Source organism: Neopsephotus bourkii, unplaced genomic scaffold (assembly GCF_033783945.1).
Source record: "Neopsephotus bourkii isolate Nb327-2 ecotype Australia unplaced genomic scaffold, CSIRO-AGI_Nbou_v1 NB_463, whole genome shotgun sequence".
Lineage (NCBI taxonomy): Eukaryota > Metazoa > Chordata > Aves > Psittaciformes > Psittacidae > Neopsephotus > Neopsephotus bourkii.
Genome location: NW_026900965.1, coordinates 195,584 through 223,146, shown reverse-complemented (window position 1 = coordinate 223,146; position 27,563 = coordinate 195,584). Strand labels below are relative to the sequence as shown.

General features: G+C 47.3%; 2 protein-coding genes, 1 long non-coding RNA gene and 2 other non-coding genes across 6 annotated transcripts in view; 2 read left to right on the top strand and 3 right to left on the bottom strand.

The window, feature by feature from the left end:
- The window catches only part of LOC133210459 (uncharacterized), a 103,377-nt gene that overhangs the window by 70,189 nt on the left and 5,625 nt on the right, over positions 1-27,563 (bottom strand). The window lies entirely within an intron of this gene.
- TRNAM-CAU (transfer RNA methionine (anticodon CAU)) lies at positions 7,193-7,264 on the bottom strand. Its single transcript has one exon. It is a non-coding gene; the product is annotated as a tRNA-Met (tRNA).
- On the bottom strand, positions 8,176-13,626 carry LOC133210538 (olfactory receptor 12D2-like). The gene is given in 4 exon segments (XM_061350011.1): positions 8,176-8,375; positions 8,378-8,954; positions 8,957-9,113; positions 13,547-13,626. Coding segments are annotated over 4 exon segments (1,014 nt in total).
- LOC133210537 (olfactory receptor 12D2-like) lies at positions 14,507-23,116 on the top strand. Its single transcript, XM_061350009.1, is given in 4 exon segments — positions 14,507-14,619; positions 22,179-22,335; positions 22,338-22,914; positions 22,917-23,116. Coding segments are annotated over 4 exon segments (1,047 nt in total).
- Positions 24,028-24,099, top strand: TRNAM-CAU (transfer RNA methionine (anticodon CAU)). The gene has a single exon. It is a non-coding gene; the product is annotated as a tRNA-Met (tRNA).

The following is a 27,563-nucleotide window of genomic DNA, read 5'->3' as shown; positions in this document are numbered from 1 at the left end:
TGGTTTTCCTGATGCCCTCCATAGACGCCCATGACATTCCCTGTAATCTGTCCAGGATGTGTATCCCTGCCTTCACTGCCTGTGCATCTTTGGTATGTTTTAATTTTAGTTTACTAGTTTAGTTTAGTTTTGTTTAGTTGTTTAGTTTAGTTTAGTTTAGTTTTGTTTGGTTTAGTTTGGTTTGGTTCAGTTTGGCTAAGAGGCCTTGCCTTCCCCAAGCTAGGCTCCTGCTTCCCCTGTTGGACTTCTTGCATCTTGGGATCTCTAGAGGCTCCAGAAAAATGTCTTTCAGTATGCCCCAGGTCTCAGCATCCTTTATCTCTGAGGCCATTTTCCAAGGGATCACACACGGTAGCGCCTTAAACAGCCAGTAGCCTGCCTTTCTACAGTGTAGGGTCCTGACTCTACATTTTACCTACCCTACACCTCTCAAGGCTGAGAATTCTACCAAGACATGATTGCTGCTGACCAGGCTACCTCCTGTCTTGACCTTTTTGGTAAGTTCTTCTGCACTAGAAAGGAGCAGGTTTAGCAGTATGTCTCCTCTGGTCGAATTCTCCATCACCTCTACTAGGAATCCATCCACAACAGACTCCAGTAGTTTCCTGGAATGCTTTTGGTTGGCTTTGTCGCTTTGTCAGCAGACGTCTTGGTGATTGAAGTACCTTGTCGGGATCAGGACCTAAGAAGAGGCGATGCTTCCTAAGGCTTTGCCACAGACAGTTTTTACTGCCCACAAGCTCAGGTAACAAAGGGAGATTGAAAATGACAGATAGCAGACCAGTGTGTCAGGCAGCTCTCTTTCAAGCAACTTCTCCATGGGATCTCTGCCGGAGACTCCATGTCGTCACAATGCGGAGGGAAAACAACACAACCAATATGATTGATAAAAGTGATCCATTTATTCTGCTTAAGCCTAGGGTATATATAGAGCTAGGCTGCTATACACATATATTCTTGGGAAACTCCTGTGGTTACATCCCTTTTTCTAACATCCTTGTTCCTCCCTTCAAGATACTTGTTAACTACAAGGTCAGTTTATGCCCCTGCACAGCTGGTGTTTTTTACCGAGCTGGGTTTCTTACCAACTTTTACAAAACTGGTCCCTGGCCAAGTTCAGCCATGAGAACATAACCCTTGCCTGCCAACCACGCTTCCACAGATCTCCACAGTTATGGCCCTTGATGACTAAACCATGCCCTAAGGCATCTTCCAACCAGGGGCCTGGGCTCAACTTGGGAAGTGGGGAACCTGCTGAAAACAAGGAAATCAGCACGTAGGAGGGTGATCAAAGAGATGCCGCATCCTTCCTGAAAGAGACACACATGCTCATTCACCTGTTTGACTCTTTGATGAAACCGGCACCTAAAGCTATGAGCCCTGGTGTCCCTGACACACCTGAGACCAGGGCATCGTCTCCACAGAAGTCCAAAGCAGCGTGGCTCATGTTGGCCTGCAATTCAGGGGTTTTCCCAACTCTTCCACATCACAAGGACTCCCAGCAGCTGCACGGGGACACTGATCCGATGTCCTTTTGTAATCTGAAATGCATGGAATTGGCCACCCCATTCCTGACCCAGAAAAATGGTCTACGACCTTCTGGGCCCCTGCCCCGCACCTCTCCTCAAAAGCAGGCCATCCAGGCTTCTGGTCTCTGAGATGCCCTTGCTGAGCAAAACAGGTCAATTTGGGTGTGGGTCTCAATCAGGGAAGATCGCGGGTGACTCTTTCATCACAAAACTAGGCCGTGGTAGAGGCTGATGAGCATACGCGAGGTGCTCATGGCCATCACTCCTTCCCGCAGAAATGTTCCTTATGGCGCACAATGGTCCTTCCTTGCTGTTGAGATTTGCCACATCCCTGCAGAGCTGAGTTTCACCTCACGGATGGGTTTGTGCAGTCTTGACCTGATTGAGCTTACTCAGAGCCTCCTCTCTGTGTCCCTACAATGACCCGTGAGGAGCATGTTTCTCCAATGTTATCCGTACTGCCTGATAGGAAAGCACTTGAGGTGACCTCATAACTGAGTTTGACCGTGACTGATAGCCGCGCTCACCACTAATAAGGCAAAGGATGGAAACACGCTCTAAATATCCCTCTGCACATGCCTGAGACATCTGAGTTGATCGATCTTATGAAGGTGGGGCACAGATGAGTAGTTCTGATATTCAGTGACAGAAAGCGGGAGCACGGTAAATCAGTTGAAAGAGGCAAGGGCTTCATCGCCAGCGGGGCCTTGGCAAGCAGCAACTACTAGGTGTTCAGATGCTTCATGAGCAAGGAATGTTGGTTCCCCCCAGGGCTCTGGAACACAGCATAAAAGCCTGCTCTACTCCAGGCTCTGCATCTTCCTCTCTTGCTTCCCTTTCCTCTAAGAACAAGGTAAGCCTGAGTCTGCTCTGTCTCTCTCTGTGGGCTGAAGTGCTGTGCTGGTGGCTGCTCAGGCTGATATGGGGCTGCCTCTGCTTGGCCCTGCAAGGGAAATAGTCAAGCCTTGAGACCCCTGTCCTTCTCATGGAGGTGGCTGGGGGGAGCTGGGAGGAGGAGGGTTTTCCAAGCAGAAAGGATCAGGGGGGCTCAGATGCAGGGATGTCTGCCCACCAGAAGTTGCATGTCCATCAGATTGTCTCTAACCAAATGGCCAAGTGCATGCAGTGCTCTCTTCAATGCAGCACTGTTTGCTCTGGAGATGGGCTGTGCTCAGCCACTCCACAGGGGCTTTAACCCCAGTGAAATGGGACCTATTACAAAAGGGGATGGCCTTCCATTTCCAAGCAAGCTGCTGGGCCAGGGAGGACTCTGGATGTTGCAGAGTCACTGCGTGTATTTAAAACAAGATCTGCGCACAGAGAGAGCTGAAGAAGACGAGGACACGCTAATATTGAGGTTTTGTGCTCCCTGCCTGCTCTGTGTTTCAGCTTTGCCTCGCTCACCAAGAGATGTCTTGCTTCAGACCATGTCCCCCACGCCCCTGCGGCACCTCTGGCCCAACGCCACTTGCAAGCAGCTGCAGTGAGCCCTGTTTCGCCCGCTGTGCTGACTCAACGGTGTTCATTGAGGCCTCCCCGGTGGTGGTGACCCTGCCGGGCCCCATCCTCACCTCTTTCCCGCAGAGCACAGCCGTGGGATCCTCTCTGTCAGCTGCTGTTGGGAGCTCTCTCAGCACTGGCGGGGTTCCCATCTCTTCTGGGGGCTCCCTTGGTCTGGGGGTCAGGCCTGTGTCGGCCTCCTCCCCGCTGCACTTTGAACTGCTGAGTGGCGGATCATCCCATTGGGAGCCAGAAGTAAGACATGCTCCCTGTATGAGCAGGAGCAGGGCCACGGCTTCCAGCTGGGGCTGGGTGTCCTCTTCCCACCTGGCAGGAGGGTCCTGTGCCCGCTGCTCCTCCCTGCAGGAAAGGCCTTGCTCTACCTTCCCTGGCTTTGCTTTGCTCTGAGCCCCTGAGAGAAAGGGCTCCTTCTCTTCTGCTTTGCTGAACCTCCTACTGATGTGGGGAGGGTTCCGGAGTCAGGGCCTGCTCTTGGTGGCCTGGGAATACCACCAGCTGGAGCAGAATGGGAAAAGTGAAGCCCTTTCTGTGGACCTTGTCCTTTGGAAACAGGCCATTCTCTGTGCCTCCCCGAACCCTGCAGACGTCTTTCTTGGTCTCTGTTCTGTGCCCCTGCATTTGCTCCTTCTGATTAAAGACTGTGTGCAGCATATCTGGAGAGTCGTGCTGGTTTGTTCTCCCCTTCCCTCAGTTGGCTACGTGCTCTGCATGTGCTGATGTATCTTGCTACTCAGAGCTGTTTTGGAGGCTAAAATCACCTAAGCTGCTCAGGTGTAAAACAATTTGTCCTGCGTGCAAGCGTGCAGCCAACCACTAGATTCAGTGGCACTGATCTGTCTTGGAAATAATGCATCCCTCTCCTTAATGACGCGCCGTGAGTTCCTTTGATTACTCACTGCTGCTAGAGGTTTATGAAGTTTGGGGCAAGTCCATGTCTTTTCCTGACTGAATGATGTTGCTTCACTTTCCTCTCTTGGTCAAACCTGCTCCCAGCAGCAAGTGAGAATCCTTCTGCAAAGTTTTCTTTCTCTGTTGGAGACATCAATGTCTGCATGCCTTGTGCCCTTACGGGGACTCCTCTAGTGTGACCATGAGGCTGATTCCCACTTCTGCACAGCTAGGGGCTCAGGCAGCCCTTCCAAAGGGTCACTGAGGTGATTAAGGACTTGGATCATCTGTCATACAAGTACAGGCTGAGAGAGCTGGTCTTGGTTAGCCTGTGAAAGGGAAGGCTGAGAGGGCATCTGATGCTTTTCTCTAAATGTATGGGGCAGGAGAATGTACAGGTGGATTAAAGGATAGAGAACCATCCTCTTGCTTTCAGGTAGAAAATCTAGTTCTAAGAGGCTCCTTGTGTTTCCCTTGGTCCACAGACCATAAGCTGTAAGAAAAATTAAGTTGTTTCAATTCTTAGTTACCAGGAACTACTATTACACCCAATTCCAGTAAACTTCAGGTTGTCTCTGCAATGCTGGAGCCTGGACAAGCTAGGTCAGCAGCCCTGCAGGTTGGCTGGGGTAATGATCTCCAAGACATGAAGTCTTGATTGTTCAAGAGAGTATTTCAAACCAAGTTACAGTGCTTAGCAGAGTCTGTTTTCAGAGAAGAGCGCTTTAGAGGAAATAACACTGTGGCACAGGCACAGGCATTGTACGTACCAACATCCCCTCTGAAAGGGAGGAATCCCCACACGTGATCTGCCAGCACTGGTGAGTTGGAAAAGGTGGAGGATAAAGAGCAAATTCACTCTAGTGTGACTTTGAGACATTACAAAAAGGACAGGCCTCCTCGCACTGTATCCCCAAATATGCATATCTGGCCTTGTGAAGCATAATGCATGCTTTGGTTCCCACCAGGGCATTGTTGATCTTCATTTGTACCCTGCCACAGCAACATGCTTTTCTCGCTAGGTGCAAGCAGCAGCAGCAGGAGATCGAGCTCTAGGCCAGACCAGAAGTCCCTCTCCTCTGGCTCCTCTACCAGCATCACAGTGAGAAGCCCAGCCTGGAGCTACCTCAGCAGGAGAAATACACTCATCTCAGAAGGGTGTTCTCCAGGACCCCACACAGCTGACACTGTATCAGTATTTCTCACCAGCAACCTTATGTGGGATCCCTGGGAGAGAAACTGGAATAAAGAGAGAAACTGTCCAACAAAACCAGATGTATCATGGTAGACAGTGGAAGACCAGAGGTCAGTTGCTTTTCACCCAAGGTTACAGGAACACCAGGCTGCCTCTGTGCTGCTCTAATCACAGCAGTCTGTGGTAGCACAGTGGAGTTTACAAGATGAGGGGGTTGGAGGCACGGAGGTGTTTGCAGGAGTCTGGAGAGCAGCAGAGGAGGGTTCTGTGCCTTTGAGCATGGCTGGTACAGCAATCAGCAGCGTTGCCTGTGAAGCAGCTGCTCTGTGCTTGCTTGTTTCCTTCCTGGTGGGGAAGCTGAGCAAGCAGCTCTGGAAAAGCAAGGCACCTTGAACACCATCAGAAGCAAAATTCTAGGTGTGTTGGCCAGGAATCAAACCTGGGTCAACTGCTTGGAAGGCAGCTATGCTCACCACTATACCACCAGCTCTCTCTGTCTAGGGCTTTTCTCTATCTCCTCTGAGTCACAGACCTGTCTCCCTCCTTCCCTCCTGCTTCTCAATGGACTGGCCAGCTTCCTCCTTCCAGCCCCCTGCACATACACTTCCTCAAGCTGCTAAAAGTTGGTGTGTTTCTGCATATGTGAGGTGCTGGCTGGGGAATCAGCTACGCTAGCCACAGACTTGTGGAGATCAGCATCAAAGACTATCCAGGGTTGGACCATAACACCAGGCAACCTGGGACGGAGTTCCAGACATGGACTCTGTCTCAAACTATGGTATAGTGTAGTGGTTTAAACCCAGCTGGCAACTGAGTACGACACAGCTGCTTGCTCACACCTCCCCACCCAGCCTGGGCAGGATGGGGAGGAGAATTGAAAAAAATGTAAAACCTGCGAATTGAGATAAGAACAGTTTAATAGCTAAAATAAAGTACGATATAATACCAATACTAATAACAGTAATAAGGGAAATAACAAGGGGAGAGAATATAAAACAAAAAGGGGGGAAATATAAAACAATAAACCCAAGTGATGCACAATACACTGACACAAGCAGTCATGGGTCCCTTCCAGGTAGCTTCCCCCAGTTTATATACTGAGTGGGATGTTCTATGGTATGGAATACCCCTTCTATGGTCACTCTTTTCCCTATCTTCAGTGGGATGGCAGGCATAAAAAATAGGATGAGAAAGCTTCCAGGTCAAGATAAACACAGGACCACGGAAAACACTATTGTGGGCAAAACAGACTCAGCATGGGGTGAATTAGCTTTTTGCCAAATGAAATAGATTCACATAGCAAGAAACAAAAGGACAAACAGAAAACACCGGCCTTCCTCCCACTTTCCCAGGCTGAACTTCACTCCAGACTCCTCTAACCAAGTGGCACAGGGGGGATGAATTTTCCTTCTGCTCTCTCTGAACCTCTCGCTTTCTCCTCTCTCTGTCTCACATGTTCTACCCTTTCTGGAATATGTTTTCACAGGGAGGTTACAAATTCTGCTGTGTCCTGAAATTGATCTACTGTGAAGATAGAACCACCTGTGTACGGTGCAGGGCAGCCCCTTGGCTCCTCTCACAGAGACCGCCCTGGAGCACCTCCTTTGCCCTAGCCTAGCCACATATAGCCAATACAATGCCCTTTGGGAATGGCTCCTTGGCCCTGCTCCTCGCTGAACACACTACTGGCCATGGCAGAAAACAGACTAGGACAGAGAAAGCCCCCAGGTGGTTGAGCCAACGACCTTGGTGCTCCCCAGACTAGCACCAGGCTCGTCCTGCTCCGCCCCTGGAGCCTGGGTGTCCCTGCTCGTGGCTGGGAAGTTGGGATTGAGCTGCCTGATGGGAAGGCAGAAACACCAATGTCCCCAGGACACCCACTGCCTTGTGGGGGGAAGGAGCTGAGGGAGAGCCAGGGCCACGGGTACGCAGAGAGCGGGAGCGCAGCAGTGTGCAGACACTTGCTGAAGACTGCAAGGCACCACTGCATCGTGGTGTTGGTATCCCCTGCCTCTGGAGGGAGAAAGAAAAAAAAAAGAAAAAAAGAAAAAAAAACAATTAGCAGAGGATGGTTTCGATCCATCGACCTCTGGGTTATGGGCCCAGCACGCTTCCGCTGCGCCACTCTGCTCCACCCACACCCTCCACCCGGACCTTCCCCAGCCCAGTCTGATGCTCCGCAGCACTGCCAGCACCTGCGCTTTTTCTCACACCTCTTTCCCTTCCTCCTACCTGTGCTCTCCACATAACTGTCCTTTTCCCCGAGCAGTTTCAGCTCTCATTCACTTTGGTTGTACAAAACTTTTGACCTGGCTCGCCCCAAACTCTGTCAGGTGGATCGCTTTTGAACTGGGACTCTCTTCTTTTATTTGGTCCCCCTCTGGACCCTCTTCTGGGGCCAGTGTGGTTTGTCCTCCCACTTCTGAGATGTTTGGATCCCATTCTGAGGTCGCTTTCTTGTACCCTCCGGGATAATTTGCCCCCCCAGCCCCAGACTCGTTTAGTGCTCTCGGTACAATATAAGCGATCTGGCCTAAGTATATCTGATGTTATATTGGGTTTGCATGGCAAGGTTTTGATAACGGAGGGGCTACAGGTGTGGCTTCTGTGAGAAGCTGCTGTGGCTCCTACTACATATATGTATGTACTACTACAGAAAGAGCTACTGTAGCTACTGTGGCCTCTAGTGTGAGAGACTACATAGCCATCGAGTAACCATGTGATAGCTTAGATCATCCAGGAAAACTCCATGGTGCTGTCAGCTGTGCCTCAAATCCTGCAGTAGACACACATGTTTCTGTATTGGAAGCCAGAGACCACATGGGGCACCATGCGACATCTAAAAATGATGGAAAAAGCATTAAATCTGTGGATAACTCCCCTGATTTAGATCTGTGAATTTCTAAGTGCAGCGAACTACCTGAGACAATCAGTAGCTTTTCAGAGTCTTGCAATACAGTGTCCTTTTGACCTCTTTCATTAGAAATATGAGAGGTGGAGTAACGACATCCTGCGTCTTCCTGCATCTTCTCCTTGGTTTTGTCACTTTCCCCTGGGAAAGGGTTGTCTCCCTAACATTTTTTTCAGGGCAGATCTCACCTCCTGATTGCTAAGGGTGTATATCAAGGGGTTCAGAGCTGGGGTGACAGCACTGTACATGAGAGACACTTGCACATCCATTCCAGGGGAGCTTACAGAGGAAGGTGGTGCATAACTGAAGAGCACTGGTATGTATAACAGATGAGGTGCGAGATGCATGTGGAGAAGGGCTTCCATCTTCCTTCCTGGGACTGGACGTTACAGAAGAGGAAGGAGCTAACATAGAGATAGGAGAGGACTTTGGGAGTGATGGAGACTAGGACAATAGATGTGGTGACAACACTGAGGAGGGTCATGTTGAGGCTGGTACTACCACAAGCCAAATTCAACAGTGGCTTAATGTCACAGCAGAAGTGATGGATGTGGTTGCGGTCACAGAAACTCAGTTGAGAGGTCACGACTGAGTGCATTGTGGCATGTACAAAGCCAGTGGACCAGCTAGCCAGAGCCAGCAGCAGACAAGTCCGTGGACTCATGACAAGGACGTAGCGCAAAGGGTTGCAAATGGCCACGTAGTGGTCATAGGCCATGGCGGCCGGGAGCACAGCCTTGGTACTGCCCAGGAAGTGGAAGAGGTGGAGATGGGCCAAGCACGCACCGAAGGAGATGGGCTGATGCCCAAAGAGAAAGCCTGTCAACATCTTGGGAGCAGTGACTGCGGAGCAGAAAATGTCCAGGCAGGACAGGTTCCCCAGAAAGAAGTACAGCAGTGTGTCTAGAGCCAGGGCTCAGATATCACCATGGCCACAACGGCACCATTTCCCAGAAGACTGGTCAAGTAGAGCAACAGAAAAGAGATGAAGAAAAAGTGCTGCAGCCCCTGCATGTCAGTGGGGCCCAAAAGGATGAACTCACTGACACTGCTGTTTGGTTCAGCATCGCTAGAACAATAAGAAGCAAAGGCAAAATGTCAGGGTTCCACGGTTGTGAAGAGTAACAGTATTACAAAACTCACTCGCTTCTGCGCTATTTTAATGCAAACAAATGCACGAAAGAGCAAAACACAGCACATGTAATCAAGCATAAAAGCAGCATTGACAGTCAAGACAGTAACATGGACAGAGGAACTTCAATGTAGTTTTCTACTTTCTGTCTAGAAGAGGGTAGAATATTACAGAGGGTAAAACATTAATATAAAAACTTCCACCTATGCGTTACAGCAGAACATGTAAGATGATGCCAGATTCACAGACAAGGGACCCTTTGTGGGGTCTCCTCAGCAAGTATAGCTATGCTGGTCCCATTGTGAATGCAGTGGTTTTTCCTGTGACCTGAAGAACGAGGAATTCTGCTGGGATTTGCGGGAAGCTGAGAAGGTGGTGATTCCTGGCTGGTCCTTTTGCACAGCATCACAGTTCTATAGCACTCTTTTCCCTTTTGACCTCCCTGGATCTGCCTGAAATCTGGAGACATTCTTGTGTGTGTATGAACACTGGGGGTATGTGTACCTTTCTGTTGCTGTGGGTGGCCCTGGGTTTTGAGTTTTGGCTTCTAGCAGGAGCTGAGGTGAGGGATGTCTTTAGGACTGTCTAGTTAACTGGACATCAAAATGGCTTTGGACCCTCTGATATGCTTGGTCTGTGTGGGTGAGAAGCTTGTGATGTCTTGGTGGAGCTGGGAGTGGTGGGCAGCTCTGTCTCAGGAAAGAAAAGCCCAAATCCTTCTGTTGGGGGACTGCTGTGAAGCTTCTGCAGAGCGATGTGCTTGTACTGCTCTGTGTGGGGCTTGTGTTGGGAGGAAATGCCTTGGGGGGTGTTTGATGTTTATGCTTGCTGCAGTGGCATTGGCTTTGAGTGAGGATTTAATTATTCATCTGAAGGTGGTGCATGCAGCTTCATTTGCAGCACTGTTTGCTCCAGACCCGATTTTTTTCAGAAAGCAGAGCTATCTGGGGGCTCTCAGCTAGATACTTCCTTCCTAACCTCTTGAGAAGAGCAGAGTACTCTCAGCTAAATGAAGTTTTGCCAAAATAAGCATTCTTACTTCAAGCAGTATACCACTGTAAACACTTCTGGGTTTAAAGCTTTAGGAAGAGAAGTTGGTCTGGACACTGTAGCCTGGTAATGTTTTTATGTATTTATTTTTTGAAAGAACAAGCTTGGCTTGAGGAGATAGGGTTTCAAGTTCTTGATCCGAAGTGATAGGGAAGATGCCAAAATAATTTTCTTGTGTGAAACATTTTGCACTTCCACCCCGCCTACTCATGGGGTGATGCCCCTGGAAGGGGCAAGGTGGTGATATCCAACTCTGATACCTTGTTACAGTTTTGTTCCTGAAAAATGCCAGGGACATTTTGTTTCTGTCCCCAAAAAAGAACAGACTTCTAAACCCCAGAGGTTGCTATGAAACAGAGCTGTCTTACTCTTGGCTCTATTAATAAAGCTTTTAAATGCGCTCATTGCTCAGTTCCTTTGGTACTGCTGGTGGGATATGGTGTTTTGCATGTCCAGGAGGCATGTTTCTTCTCTAGTAACCATGCGTTTCCTTGGCTATGGATTCACTGAACTGTTTCAGGCAGAACTATGCTGCTGTGTGCTGCCCGTCCTATGGTGTTGGTACAGAGCAGGGTTGTCTTGTGCAGTTAGAAGGAAAAAAATTCAATTTTTTTTTGTCCTTCAAAATTTTTGGAAAATATTTCAGAAAACAAAACACACACAACTGTTTACCCCCCCGCCCCCCCCTCTCTTCGCTTCTCGTACAGTTTCCTTAAAAGGGTTTGTGATTTCTTAGTAACTTTCCTACAGAAAGGTTGCTGTTGCTTGCAGAGGACCATGTGTCAGACATTGTGCCGTCCATTCCCTGCAAGGCCTGAGGTTACCCGACACTGCTTTTGCATGTGCCATTTTTGCTACGTGCAGACTTCGTGTGAGTGCAGGTCTCGGTTTGTACAAGCAGAGCTTAGCTGAAGGGTGTGGAGCCAGTGCAGAGGACTGCAGCATCTGTTTCCATCTGCAGCACTCAGCACCAGTCCTGTTACTTTTGGGTAATTTGTGTAAAAATCAGGCTTGAACAAATCTATGCTATGAAGGAGAACAGCCCAAATGGGGAAACCTGTCTTTGTGCTTCTTAAGCCCTTTTGGGCCCTTGTAGTGAGAAGTCTGTTTTCTGTATCGAAGTTCAAGTGACGACTGGGATTTCTTGGTATTGGACCCGAAGCTGTTTAACATTTCTGTCAGTGACACGGACATTGGGGTCAAGTGCATGCTTGCCAGATTTGCTGATGACAGCAAGTTTTGTGGTACAGTCGAATTGGCTGGATTGTCGCACTCAAAGAGTTGTGGTCAACAACTTGATATTCAGGTGGAGACCAGTGACAAGTGTTGGGGACAATATCAAGCACAAACACAGACTGGACTAAGAGCAGCCCTGAGGACAGGGACTTGGGAGTGACTGTTGACAAAAGGCTCACTATGACCCAGCAGTGTGTGCTTCAGCCCAGAAACCAACCGTGTCCTGGGCTGCATCACCAGCCATGCCACCCTTCTTTTGGGGAACAGTCCACTTTCAGGACTCAATCAGACAGAAGTGTCTCTGACAGGTCAGTGTCTGCAGCTGTGTGGCTGGACTTGCCTGTGTTCAGCTCACCCTCTCACAGCTCTCGCTTGTGATGCTAATGGGCCTGGCAAGGCTTGCTTCTGCCCTAATAAATACACAAGTAATCTTATTTTAAGAGTAATCATAACCCTAAAAGGAATTTTGCTGCACTCTAGGTCTGCATTTCTATAACTTTCTTGTTACAGTTTTAACTCCATTGTCAAAAAACCCCCAAACAAAACAACAACCCACAATCTGAAACGTCCAGTTTCCTTTCATACTGAGATGATTTTGGTTTCTTTCACAACAGCTGTCAACAGTTGCATCATCATCCTCCACTGAGCCTCAAGGGCTCCTAGCCTCTGCTTGCTTTTTAGAGTGTGGTGACTCTACAGTGTGTGGTGCATGTGTGTGCATGTGTGTGTGTTGGTGAGGTTTTTCTGATTGTCTACACAGTTATATTCCCTAAAGCATCTGGCTGGCAGTAGGCATGCTGAAAGTGCATGAGATAATTAAGAATTATTATTTTTCAAATACTGTGGTCTGCCTGAGCATGCAGAGATGCAGTTCTGAAAGACAAAACTGAAATGGAATTGAATCTGCCCAGGGACATCAAAGACAGCAAGAAGCACTTCTGTAAGTACATATGTGGTAAAAGGCAGACTAGGGTAAATGCATGCGCATTTCTGAATGAATTGTGTGAACTGGTGATACAGGATGTAGAAAAGGTTGATATGCCAAATGTTTCAGGAATCCCAGGTCCTAGAGATCAGCGGGAGAGTCTGTAGCAAGGATGGTATATCCTTGGTGAGGCAAGATCAGGTCAGGGAATACCAGTAAGTCCATTAACCCTAATATGTAAGTCCATTAACCCTAATGGGATGCTCCCATGAGTGTTGAAGTTTCTGGTCAATGTCTATCCTAGCATCAACCATTCTTTGATTCTGCGATCCACCCTCTGTGCAGAAAGGGCAAAGAGGGACATATCTAACTGATCTCCCGTCATCTACCAGTCATATCATTACAGAAAATTATTATGTCAGTGAAGCATGATTTTTTTCTTGGTGAAGCTGTGTTGACCATTGGTCATGATCACATTCATGTTCTTCATGTGCCTGGAAAGGGTTCACAGGAGAGAACTGTGGAATCATGAATTCCCCTTTTTGCCCTATTCAAAGCCAGAAGTGAGATCTGTTTTCCTTCAGTCCTAACACATCCCTCCCAGTCATTGAAAGATTGCTAGAGTTGCCTCAATGTGACATCAACCAGCTCCTTCAACACTCATGGGAGAATACCTATGATGTTTTGCTCAGCAGTAAAAGGCCAGGGAGTGGAGGAGGAAGGGGGCATGTTCATGCCTAAGGTGTTTGTCTTCACAAGCAACACTCAGGCATGCTGAGCATCTGCTCCCTAGGAAGTTGTTAGACATTGCCTGAAGATGGGAAGTAATCAGTTAATTCCCTTTTAGCTTGTCTGTACAGCTTTCGATCTCCTTATGAAACTGTCATTACCTTGATCCATGAGTATCCTCCCTTTGATTCTGTCCCCACAGGAGAGTGGAGTGGGCAAGAGGTAAGATGCTTATATATAGTTGCAGAAAATTTAAGACTAAACTTGGCATTTTTCAATGAACCCCCTTCGTCATATAAATAGTTTTCCACTTTCACTTCTGTGTTAAGTAAATACTATGTGCTTGTCTAAACATGTCTCACCTCTAACACAGACTCCTCAAGCTCCATTTTGTGGTATTATGCTGGTGTGCAGCCTGCTGTCACCGCACCGTACACCACCTGACACGTTGGTTTGCATTTGGACAGTGTGACTTTCTCCCCTGAACATGAACTCTTCCTGAGTAGTCATGGGCCATTAAATAAAGTTACAAAGGCAGTGTTGACATAACCTGTACAGTGGAAAAATTAGATACCTTTGTAAAGATAAGTAGAAGGGCAATGGCCACTCCTTTAGGGGTACCTGGTCAAGGACCTCTTTCAGTGTGAGATGGCATAATGAGAAAGGGAGGAAGCAATGAACAAGAACTTACAGGGATACAAATCTGATCAACAGACGATAAGGGAGTGTTGTGGTTTAAACGCAGCAGGCACAGATGGCCCATGTCAGTACCCGGTCTGTGCCCAAGGGGACTTGTGAATGTGCAATGTCTGTGGGACCAGTGTGTGAGTGTGTGTGTTTGCTAGTGAACATCAAGCTATATCAGATGGCAAGCAGGGAACCCATGAAGCAGCCAGGAGGGCCTGGGACCTGGGCATGGATACCAGGTGGACAGAGGGGCTGTGTTGGTGGTTGAGGGGGCCACAAACATGCCTATGTTTATGAACCCAGAATGTATCACATGTGTGCCTACACTACTGAACTTCTACCTCTATCAGCTGAAGATAGACGTAGAAGTTCATCCCTGAAGCTGTTAGGGATAACAGGAAGGGCTTCTATAGGTATGTTGCCAAACAAAGACAAACTAGGGATAATGTGGGCCCTCTCCGGAAGGAAACAGGAGAACTGGCTACCCTGGGTTTGGAGAACACAGAGGTTCCCAACGACTTCACGGGCAAGTGCTCCTGCCATGCCACTCAAGATTTGGAAGGCAAACGTAGGGACTGTGAGAATGAAGACCTTAGGCCCACTGTAGGAGAGGATCAGATCTGAGATCACCTCAGGAACCTGAATGTGCACAAGTTTATGGGACCTGATGAAATCCATCTGCGGGCCCTGAGGGAGACCAGTAATGAATGGTGACCCTCAGGTGCTGGGACCAATCCTGTTCAACATCTTTGTCAGCGACATGGACAGTGGGATTGTCAGCAAGAAACTCAGCAAGTTTGCCGATGACACCAAGCCGTGTGGTTCAGTAGAGACACTGGAGGAAAGGGAAGGGATCTAGAGGGATACCTTGAAAGGTGGGCCAATGCCTGGAAGTGTTCAAGGCCAGGTTGGACAGCAGCTTGGGCGACCTGGTCTAGTGTGAGGGGTCCCTGCCCATGGCAGGGGGGGTTGGAAATGGATGATCTTAAGGTCCTTTCTAACCCAACCCCTTCAAAAGGACTCTGTGGATGAAGCACTCTATAGACAGATGGAAACAGCCTCATCCTCGCAGACCCTTGTCCTCATGGGGGACTTCAACCATCCTGCTATCTGTTGGAGGGACGGTACGGCCTGGCACAAGCTATCCATGAGGTTCCTCAGTTGTGTGGAAGACAACTTCTTCCTGCAAGTAATAGAGGAGCCAACAAGGAGATGTGCCATCTTTGACCTTGTGCTCACCAACAGGGAGGGGCTGATTGGAAATGTGATGCTCCAGGGCAGCCTTCGCTATAGAAACGTTAAACAGCTTCGGGTCCAATACCAAGAAATCCCAGTCGTCACTTGAACATGAAGCCTTTGACCACAACTCTTTGAGTGCAACAATCCAGCCAATTCCTTAAGTAAATTTCCTTTGGGAAATTAATCGATTGACTGATTTCCCCCAAGTCAATCTGTTTTGCCTGTGATGGTAATTGGTGACCTGACCCTGGCCTGACCCACAAGCTGTTTCATCTGTTTTCTCTCCCTGTCCTGCCCTCTTGAGGAGGGTGAGTGACAGAGCGGTGTGGAGGGAGCATGTCAGGCAGCCAAAGCCGGGCCCCTGCACATGGCTAAAGATATTTGCGTACACAAGTGAGAAAACACGCAGAAGTGAGAAAACCACGTCACTCATAGAAGACCAGAAGCAGAATAAAGTCTTCATGGAGTACAGTCAAGGAGACAGGGCTCAAGTAAAACCCCTTGCAATAGGAGAATATTAATGGCTCCTCTGTGGTGTTTCCCAGCTGTGATGCACTAGTACAACAGCTTTATTTGTGTTCCACATGTTTGACTTGTCTTCCTAGTTTTTTCAGGATACAAGCCTAGACTTTGCTGGAGTTGACTGTTAAATACTGCAGTCTTTAGTTCACATCATATATAGCAATCATGAGATGGTTGAGTTTGAGATCCTCAGGACAGTGAGAAGAGCATGCAGCAAGCTCACTACCCTGGTCTTCAAGAGAGCAGACTTTGGCCTCTTCAGGAACCTGCTTAGTAAGGTTCCATGGGATATAGCCCTAGAGGGCAGGGGGGCCCAAGACTGTTGGCTGATATTCAAGGATCACCTGCTAGAAGCTCAGGAGTGCTGTGTCCCAACTAGGAAGAAGTGCTGCAGGAGCGCCAGGAGACCTCCTTGGATGGGTAAGGAGCTGATGAGGAAATTTAGAGGGAAAAAAAGAGGCTTATAAAAGGTGGAAGCAAGGACAGGCGGCCTGAGAAGAATACATGGATGAATCACAAATCTCATCTCAGAAGACTTGCCAAAGCAGCAGGCAATTTACTTCCTGTGTGATGTTGTCGATATTTTGCACATTCTGGACATGGCAAAAAGACTTTCCCTCCCCATCTCTAACTAGGCCATGAGAGACTTCTGGTACAATTTGCAAAGCTTCCTCCTTGCATCCTACCTGAATAACTACAAGCCCCTGGGAACTTGCGGTAGTCCTTCTCATCACACCTGCAGTATTCATCTCTGAGCTAGGAGAATGCCAAGTCAATATGGACAAATAAAAAGAGAACCCAAATTCTGTCTTATAACTCCACAAATTAAGTTGTTCTGTCCTCTGCTTTGCCTTCTGGCTCATTATCTGCCAGGGTCTTCCTACAGTGAGAAAATGCTGATTGCTGATGAGGTGAGCTTTGTGCAGAATTATTCTTTTTCACTATGGAATTTCTGTAGTTGGAAAGATAGGCACGCTTCAGCATGCAAAGTCCTTTTTTTTTTTTTTTCATTAGTCTTTAAGCAAGAGTCTTAAAATTAGAATTGTACCTAGATCTCTTCAAACACAGATGTCTGACTAAAATTTTCCTAAGTCTATAATATTATCAAATCTAATGTTTCCACCAGAGCTTGTTCAGAGATCAGACTAAAAGTATTTTCAGAGAATGCGATCAGGTTTTCAGAGTGAACACGTATGTGCCTAAATTACCTTAAGGCTACATGCTCATGTTCTTTTATTATGAAATCAGTTGAAAAGTTTTCTGCTTGCTTGCTGTTTTCATACTGAAATAATAAGCTAAAGAAGTAAGAGAAAAAGAGTGACAGGGCTGGAGATACAGTATAATGACTTCCAAAAATCATCTATATTCAATGGAAGTATGTAGTACAATGGAACGGGCAAGAAAGATCATCTATATGTGTTTAACATCTTTACAGGAAATATCTAGGCAGCAATTTATTTTTTTTTTCATTCGTTCCTTCTCCCCTTCCCCCCAAAATAAAACATTTTTTATTATTCATCCAAGTACTTTATATTTAAAATACATTAGGGCATAATCCAGCAGTAAATTAGAGCACTGTGTTGCTGGCTTAATAGTTGCATTTCTTCAGTGTTTTAAGAGCTTCTGCTCTTTTCAGTAACTACTGAGGTTACCACCCACTTCATGCCAGTTTTGAAAAAGGCTAGGAAGGGGTTTTGAGACAATAGAGACACATATTCTGTCAAAAAAATCAATCTCAAGAGCTTTAACTGATACTCAGCATAAAGTCATAAATGATCTACAGCAGTGGTTCATTCTGAATGAAGTACTTTGCATCAGGTCCTCCTGATAAATGGTACTACAGCCCATCAACCTCAGCAGTGGGGCTGCAGTGATATCCATCTTCACTATGGTATTTCCCAAATTCCTACAGTGGCACTGTCTACAGTAAAGGATGCCATTTCCTACACCAACTTTTCCATCTCTAAAATTTTTCCTCCCCTTTTCCAACTTCTTGGAGTTTAATCCATGCTGTCAGCCCCCCCATTTCTCCAGTAACTTCTTAAATTTGATTACCAACTCCAACCAGCAGAGAGGTCTCGAGAACTACGTTTCTCACATAAGGCTTGCAGAGCAGTCAAAGCAATAATGACTGACTCCCATTCTCGTTTGGTTGTCTTTCATTATTAAAGCAAGAGGCAAGAAAAAAATCCCCACCTACAGTGGGGACACACTTAAAAATACATGGATAAAAGTTTTTCCTAGAGTTAATTGAGATCTCATCAATATAAGTAAATAGTGCAAACATTTCCCTTCTAACATGCAATACTAAGCACATCCATCAGGTATTTTGTCTGCCAAGGTGCTACTGAATAACCTGATCTTGCTGCAGCCTTTCCTCAGAAACCACGTAACCAACTTCATTAGCACTAAATTCAGTAGCTGTGTCATCCGAAAATATTACCTTTTCACTTTCAAAAGAGATTAAAAACCACAGATGCCAAGAGAGGTTCTTGAGAAATCCTTTTACTAACCTCTGATGAAAAGTGACTGTACTTGGTTTTTTTCACCTCACCACAAGCAAATCCTGGAGCATAAAAGCTTTCCAAGCCAACACCATACTCTAGCAAGTACTCTTGTAATTACTGTGGGGGTTTTTAATCCCAGGAATGCACCTTAGACCATTCTTTTTTTTTTTTTTTCTTCCTTTCACTTAAAAAGAGAAAGTTGATTTTATAAGCACCACTGCACCCATCTGCCCTATACCTTACTCCCAGTCCAACATGGCCATGAGCCTCTTCCCTCCCCTCTCCCAGAAAATGTGATCACCCACATACCCTCTTGACTGCACATGAGGAATACAAACAGGCTTTTTTTCCTTAAAAGAGCTTAAAACCACTGGAAGAACAACTTCAGAGCTTGAAGCATTTATTAGTAGCTCAATCACCACTGCTAAGCTATGCTAACACCTTGCCCTCACTTTGAGGTGATGCTGCTGTTTTCTCCACCCAAATCTTGTTATATTCACCAGGAGAAGCAGTGAGAGCTGTTGTCTACATCACTCTCACCTTCATACACATGCACAAAGTAATGGCTTGTTTGGCCAATAATCCATGCACAAAGAACTGGGAATAAAAGCACCGGGAATAAAAGCACCATACACATCCCATCTGCACAGGTAAATTGACAAAATGGGCACACATGCAGCCATGCAGTTGTCTGACTTCCAGACCTAAATATTCCTCATCTGTGAGCCCAAGACATTGCAATGTCTGTGTAATCCTTGCATGTGCCATTCCCTTGCACTACAGCTGGTGGGATTTCAGCTTTCTTTGTTGCCTGAACTGGTACAGAATGCAAATACTACAGGGAAAAATGCTGCAATCATCAAAAATTAGCCACAGAAACCTCAGCTGTGTGGTTTTCAGTATGTTGACATCCTGAACTATGAAAGATTGAAACAGATAAATCTAAGTCTTCAGATCTTGAATATAACCAGGAACTGTAGCTATTAGGTCAGTAGATGACAAGACAAAAAGAAAAGGGCATGCCAATTAATATAAAATCCCACAAGCACTGGTGCACGTGTAACCTCTCCAGCCTACTTTTCTTGAGATATATTTCTGCTATGATTTCTCCTTTACAAAAAGGTAGAAAAACGCAGATTCAGAGATCAGCTTGCTACCGTTAACTGTGTGACTCATCTTGCATGTTAACCTCTACCACATGTAGCCTCATCAATTAAGGTTTTGGTATCTCCACGTTAAATGGTTGTAAGCACCCAAAATAGCATATTCTGAGAAGTTACCTTACAATTGATTCTTAAAACCAGGGCCTTAGTAGTCCATTTTGTGACCACTACCTGGAAAATCAAGATTATCATGAGCAAGAAGCCATACAAATCCTGAGAGGCACAACTGCACAGGGAGAAGTCTTCAACAAATAACCAACACAGCAAGTTACTGTATCACTGCATGAAGAAACATCATGAAGAGGACTTGCACATTTTCAAAACCAGACTGGACGAAGTCCTGAGTAACTTAGTCTGAATTCAGCATGGATCCTGCTCTAAGCAGGAGGCTAGACTAGAGGATCTCCTGAAGTCCCTTCCAACTTCATTTCTTCTGTGAGCAAAAGCAGAATGGGATTAAGGCTCAGGCTGTAGACAAATTTAAGATACCTAAAGATGCATGACTGGCCTCCCATGATAGTCAATGGTACCCAAGTCAAAGCAGTCAGGAGACCTGGAGAGCAATCCCACTAATGAGGACCAAAACAACCAGGTGAAGGGGTGTCAAGATTCACTGATCAAAAGCTACACCTAAGCTCCACATGGACACCCACCACTGGGAGGGAACCCAGCCCAAGCAAAACAGCCAAAGCACACTACAGCTGCAGGCCCATATGTTTTGCTGCTGCAGCCTTCGATACAGAAAACAGACTTCTCACTACAAGGGCTTAAGAAGCACAAAGACAGGTTTCCCCATTTGGGCTGTTCTCCTTCATAGCATAGATTTGTTCAAGCCTGATTTTTACACAAATTACCCAAAAGTAACAGGACTGGTGCTGAGTGCTGCAGATGGAAACAGATGCTGCAGTCCTCTGCACTGGCTCCACACCCTTCAGCTAAGCTCTGCTTGTACAAACCGAGACCTGCACTCACACGAAGTCTGCACGTAGCAAAAATGGCACATGCAAAAGCAGTGTCGGGTAACCTCAGGCCTTGCAGGGAATGGACGGCACAATGTCTGACACATGGTCCTCTGCAAGCAACAGCAACCTTTCTGTAGGAAAGTTACTAAGAAATCACAAACGCTTTTAAGGAAACTGTGAAAGCGAGGGGGGGGGGGGTAAACAGTTGTGTGTGTTTTGTTTTCTGAAATATTTTCCAAAAATTTTGAAGGACAAAAAAAAATTGAATTTTTTTCCTTCTAACTGCACAAGACAACCCTGCTCTGTACCAACACCATAGGACGGGCAGCACACAGCAGCATAGTTCTGCCTGAAACAGTTCAGTGAATCCATAGCCAAGGAAACGCATGGTTACTAGAGAAGAAACATGCCTCCTGGACATGCAAAACACCATATCCCACCAGCAGTACCAAAGGAACTGAGCAATGAGCGCATTTAAAAGCTTTATTAATAGAGCCAAGAGTAAGACAGCTCTGTTTCATAGCAACCTCTGGGGTTTAGAAGTCTGTTCTTTTTTGGGGACAGAAACAAAATGTCCCTGGCATTTTTCAGGAACAAAACTGTAACAAGGTATCAGAGTTGGATATCACCACCTTGCCCCTTCCAGGGGCATCACCCCATGAGTAGGCGGGGTGGAAGTGCAAAATGTTTCACACAAGAAAATTATTTTGGCATCTTCCCTATCACTTCGGATCAAGAACTTGAAACCCTATCTCCTCAAGCCAAGCTTGTTCTTTCAAAAAATAAATACATAAAAACATTACCAGGCTACAGTGTCCAGACCAACTTCTCTTCCTAAAGCTTTAAACCCAGAAGTGTTTACAGTGGTATACTGCTTGAAGTAAGAATGCTTATTTTGGCAAAACTTCATTTAGCTGAGAGTACTCTGCTCTTCTCAAGAGGTTAGGAAGGAAGTATCTAGCTGAGAGCCCCCAGATAGCTCTGCTTTCTGAAAAAAATCGGGTCTGGAGCAAACAGTGCTGCAAATGAAGCTGCATGCACCACCTTCAGATGAATAATTAAATCCTCACTCAAAGCCAATGCCACTGCAGCAAGCATAAACATCAAACACCCCCCAAGGCATTTCCTCCCAACACAAGCCCCACACAGAGCAGTACAAGCACATCGCTCTGCAGAAGCTTCACAGCAGTCCCCCAACAGAAGGATTTGGGCTTTTCTTTCCTGAGACAGAGCTGCCCACCACTCCCAGCTCCACCAAGACATCACAAGCTTCTCACCCACACAGACCAAGCATATCAGAGGGTCCAAAGCCATTTTGATGTCCAGTTAACTAGACAGTCCTAAAGACATCCCTCACCTCAGCTCCTGCTAGAAGCCAAAACTCAAAACCCAGGGCCACCCACAGCAACAGAAAGGTACACATACCCCCAGTGTTCATACACACACAAGAATGTCTCCAGATTTCAGGCAGATCCAGGGAGGTCAAAAGGGAAAAGAGTGCTATAGAACTGTGATGCTGTGCAAAAGGACCAGCCAGGAATCACCACCTTCTCAGCTTCCCGCAAATCCCAGCAGAATTCCTCGTTCTTCAGGTCACAGGAAAAACCACTGCATTCACAATGGGACCAGCATAGCTATACTTGCTGAGGAGACCCCACAAAGGGTCCCTTGTCTGTGAATCTGGCATCATCTTACATGTTCTGCTGTAACGCATAGGTGGAAGTTTTTATATTAATGTTTTACCCTCTGTAATATTCTACCCTCTTCTAGACAGAAAGTAGAAAACTACATTGAAGTTCCTCTGTCCATGTTACTGTCTTGACTGTCAATGCTGCTTTTATGCTTGATTACATGTGCTGTGTTTTGCTCTTTCGTGCATTTGTTTGCATTAAAATAGCGCAGAAGCGAGTGAGTTTTGTAATACTGTTACTCTTCACAACCGTGGAACCCTGACATTTTGCCTTTGCTTCTTATTGTTCTAGCGATGCTGAACCAAACAGCAGTGTCAGTGAGTTCATCCTTTTGGGCCCCACTGACATGCAGGGGCTGCAGCACTTTTTCTTCATCTCTTTTCTGTTGCTCTACTTGACCAGTCTTCTGGGAAATGGTGCCGTTGTGGCCATGGTGATATCTGAGCCCTGGCTCTAGACACACTGCTGTACTTCTTTCTGGGGAACCTGTCCTGCCTGGACATTTTCTGCTCCGCAGTCACTGCTCCCAAGATGTTGACAGGCTTTCTCTTTGGGCATCAGCCCATCTCCTTCGGTGCGTGCTTGGCCCATCTCCACCTCTTCCACTTCCTGGGCAGTACCAAGGCTGTGCTCCCGGCCGCCATGGCCTATGACCACTACGTGGCCATTTGCAACCCTTTGCGCTACGTCCTTGTCATGAGTCCACGGACTTGTCTGCTGCTGGCTCTGGCTAGCTGGTCCACTGGCTTTGTACATGCCACAATGCACTCAGTCGTGACCTCTCAACTGAGTTTCTGTGACCGCAACCACATCCATCACTTCTGCTGTGACATTAAGCCACTGTTGAATTTGGCTTGTGGTAGTACCAGCCTCAACATGACCCTCCTCAGTGTTGTCACCACATCTATTGTCCTAGTCTCCATCACTCCCAAAGTCCTCTCCTATCTCTATGTTAGCTCCTTCCTCTTCTGTAACGTCCAGTCCCAGGAAGGAAGATGGAAGCCCTTCTCCACATGCATCTCGCACCTCATCTGTTATACATACCAGTGCTCTTCAGTTATGCACCACCTTCCTCTGTAAGCTCCCCTGGAATGGATGTGCAAGTGTCTCTCATGTACAGTGCTGTCACCCCAGCTCTGAACCCCTTGATATACACCCTTAGCAATCAGGAGGTGAGATCTGCCCTGAAAAAAATGTTAGGGAGACAACCCTTTCCCAGGGGAAAGTGACAAAACCAAGGAGAAGATGCAGGAAGACGCAGGATGTCGTTACTCCACCTCTCATATTTCTAATGAAAGAGGTCAAAAGGACACTGTATTGCAAGACTCTGAAAAGCTACTGATTGTCTCAGGTAGTTCGCTGCACTTAGAAATTCACAGATCTAAATCAGGGGAGTTATCCACAGATTTAATGCTTTTTCCATCATTTTTAGATGTCGCATGGTGCCCCATGTGGTCTCTGGCTTCCAATACAGAAACATGTGTGTCTACTGCAGGATTTGAGGCACAGCTGACAGCACCATGGAGTTTTCCTGGATGATCTAAGCTATCACATGGTTACTCGATGGCTATGTAGTCTCTCACACTAGAGGCCACAGTAGCTACAGTAGCTCTTTCTGTAGTAGTACATACATATATGTAGTAGGAGCCACAGCAGCTTCTCACAGAAGCCACACCTGTAGCCCCTCCGTTATCAAAACCTTGCCATGCAAACCCAATATAACATCAGATATACTTAGGCCAGATCGCTTATATTGTACCGAGAGCACTAAACGAGTCTGGGGCTGGGGGGGCAAATTATCCCGGAGGGTACAAGAAAGCGACCTCAGAATGGGATCCAAACATCTCAGAAGTGGGAGGACAAACCACACTGGCCCCAGAAGAGGGTCCAGAGGGGGACCAAATAAAAGAAGAGAGTCCCAGTTCAAAAGCGATCCACCTGACAGAGTTTGGGGCGAGCCAGGTCAAAAGTTTTGTACAACCAAAGTGAATGAGAGCTGAAACTGCTCGGGGAAAAGGACAGTTATGTGGAGAGCACAGGTAGGAGGAAGGGAAAGAGGTGTGAGAAAAAGCGCAGGTGCTGGCAGTGCTGCGGAGCATCAGACTGGGCTGGGGAAGGTCCGGGTGGAGGGTGTGGGTGGAGCAGAGTGGCGCAGCGGAAGCGTGCTGGGCCCATAACCCAGAGGTCGATGGATCGAAACCATCCTCTGCTAATTGTTTTTTTTTCTTTTTTTCTTTTTTTTTTCTTTCTCCCTCCAGAGGCAGGGGATACCACCACCACGATGCAGTGGTGCCTTGCAGTCTTCAGCAAGTGTCTGCACACTGCTGCGCTCCCGCTCTCTGCGTACCCGTGGCCCTGGCTCTCCCTCAGCTCCTTCCCCCCACAAGGCAGTGGGTGTCCTGGGGACATTGGTGTTTCTGCCTTCCCATCAGGCAGCTCAATCCCAACTTCCCAGCCACGAGCAGGGACACCCAGGCTCCAGGGGCGGAGCAGGACGAGCCTGGTGCTAGTCTGGGGAGCACCAAGGTCGTTGGCTCAACCACCTGGGGGCTTTCTCTGTCCTAGTCTGTTTTCTGCCATGGCCAGTAGTGTGTTCAGCGAGGAGCAGGGCCAAGGAGCCATTCCCAAAGGGCATTGTATTGGCTATATGTGGCTAGGCTAGGGCAAAGGAGGTGCTCCAGGGCGGTCTCTGTGAGAGGAGCCAAGGGGCTGCCCTGCACCGTACACAGGTGGTTCTATCTTCACAGTAGATCAATTTCAGGACACAGCAGAATTTGTAACCTCCCTGTGAAAACATATTCCAGAAAGGGTAGAACATGTGAGACAGAGAGAGGAGAAAGCGAGAGGTTCAGAGAGAGCAGAAGGAAAATTCATCCCCCCTGTGCCACTTGGTTAGAGGAGTCTGGAGTGAAGTTCAGCCTGGGAAAGTGGGAGGAAGGCCGGTGTTTTCTGTTTGTCCTTTTGTTTCTTGCTATGTGAATCTATTTCATTTGGCAAAAAGCTAATTCACCCCATGCTGAGTCTGTTTTGCCCACAATAGTGTTTTCCGTGGTCCTGTGTTTATCTTGACCTGGAAGCTTTCTCATCCTATTTTCTATGCCTGCCATCCCACTGAAGATAGGGAAAAGAGTGACCATAGAAGGGGTATTCCATACCATAGAACATCCCACTCAGTATATAAACTGGGGGAAGCTACCTGGAAGGGACCCATGACTGCTTGTGTCAGTGTATTGTGCATCACTTGGGTTTATTGTTTTATATTTCCCCCCTTTTTGTTTTATATTCTCTCCCCTTGTTATTTCCCTTATTACTGTTATTAGTATTGGTATTATATCGTACTTTATTTTAGCTATTAAACTGTTCTTATCTCAATTCGCAGGTTTTACATTTTTTTCAATTCTCCTCCCCATCCTGCCCAGGCTGGGTGGGGAGGTGTGAGCAAGCAGCTGTGTCGTACTCAGTTGCCAGCTGGGTTTAAACCACTACACTATACCATAGTTTGAGACAGAGTCCATGTCTGGAACTCCGTCCCAGGTTGCCTGGTGTTATGGTCCAACCCTGGATAGTCTTTGATGCTGATCTCCACAAGTCTGTGGCTAGCGTAGCTGATTCCCCAGCCAGCACCTCACATATGCAGAAACACACCAACTTTTAGCAGCTTGAGGAAGTGTATGTGCAGGGGGCTGGAAGGAGGAAGCTGGCCAGTCCATTGAGAAGCAGGAGGGAAGGAGGGAGACAGGTCTGTGACTCAGAGGAGATAGAGAAAAGCCCTAGACAGAGAGAGCTGGTGGTATAGTGGTGAGCATAGCTGCCTTCCAAGCAGTTGACCCAGGTTTGATTCCTGGCCAACACACCTAGAATTTTGCTTCTGATGGTGTTCAAGGTGCCTTGCTTTTCCAGAGCTGCTTGCTCAGCTTCCCCACCAGGAAGGAAACAAGCAAGCACAGAGCAGCTGCTTCACAGGCAACGCTGCTGATTGCTGTACCAGCCATGCTCAAAGGCACAGAACCCTCCTCTGCTGCTCTCCAGACTCCTGCAAACACCTCCGTGCCTCCAACCCCCTCATCTTGTAAACTCCACTGTGCTACCACAGACTGCTGTGATTAGAGCAGCACAGAGGCAGCCTGGTGTTCCTGTAACCTTGGGTGAAAAGCAACTGACCTCTGGTCTTCCACTGTCTACCATGATACATCTGGTTTTGTTGGACAGTTTCTCTCTTTATTCCAGTTTCTCTCCCAGGGATCCCACATAAGGTTGCTGGTGAGAAATACTGATACAGTGTCAGCTGTGTGGGGTCCTGGAGAACACCCTTCTGAGATGAGTGTATTTCTCCTGCTGAGGTAGCTCCAGGCTGGGCTTCTCACTGTGATGCTGGTAGAGGAGCCAGAGGAGAGGGACTTCTGGTCTGGCCTAGAGCTCGATCTCCTGCTGCTGCTGCTTGCACCTAGCGAGAAAAGCATGTTGCTGTGGCAGGGTACAAATGAAGATCAACAATGCCCTGGTGGGAACCAAAGCATGCATTATGCTTCACAAGGCCAGATATGCATATTTGGGGATACAGTGCGAGGAGGCCTGTCCTTTTTGTAATTTCTCAAAGTCACACTAGAGTGAATTTGCTCTTTATCCTCCACCTTTTCCAACTCACCAGTGCTGGCAGATCACGTGTGGGGATTCCTCCCTTTCAGAGGGGATGTTGGTACGTACAATGCCTGTGCCTGTGCCACAGTGTTATTTCCTCTAAAGCGCTCTTCTCTGAAAACAGACTCTGCTAAGCACTGTAACTTGGTTTGAAATACTCTCTTGAACAATCAAGACTTCATGTCTTGGAGATCATTACCCCAGCCAACCTGCAGGGCTGCTGACCTAGCTTGTCCAGGCTCCAGCATTGCAGAGACAACCTGAAGTTTACTGGAATTGGGTGTAATAGTAGTTCCTGGTAACTAAGAATTGAAACAACTTAATTTTTCTTACAGCTTATGGTCTGTGGACCAAGGGAAACACAAGGAGCCTCTTAGAACTAGATTTTCTACCTGAAAGCAAGAGGATGGTTCTCTATCCTTTAATCCACCTGTACATTCTCCTGCCCCATACATTTAGAGAAAAGCATCAGATGCCCTCTCAGCCTTCCCTTTCACAGGCTAACCAAGACCAGCTCTCTCAGCCTGTACTTGTATGACAGATGATCCAAGTCCTTAATCACCTCAGTGACCCTTTGGAAGGGCTGCCTGAGCCCCTAGCTGTGCAGAAGTGGGAATCAGCCTCATGGTCACACTAGAGGAGTCCCCGTAAGGGCACAAGGCATGCAGACATTGATGTCTCCAACAGAGAAAGAAAACTTTGCAGAAGGATTCTCACTTGCTGCTGGGAGCAGGTTTGACCAAGAGAGGAAAGTGAAGCAACATCATTCAGTCAGGAAAAGACATGGACTTGCCCCAAACTTCATAAACCTCTAGCAGCAGTGAGTAATCAAAGGAACTCACGGCGCGTCATTAAGGAGAGGGATGCATTATTTCCAAGACAGATCACTGCCACTGAATCTAGTGGTTGGCTGCACGCTTGCACGCAGGACAAATTGTTTTACACCTGAGCAGCTTAGGTGATTTTAGCCTCCAAAACAGCTCTGAGTAGCAAGATACATCAGCACATGCAGAGCACGTAGCCAACTGAGGGAAGGGG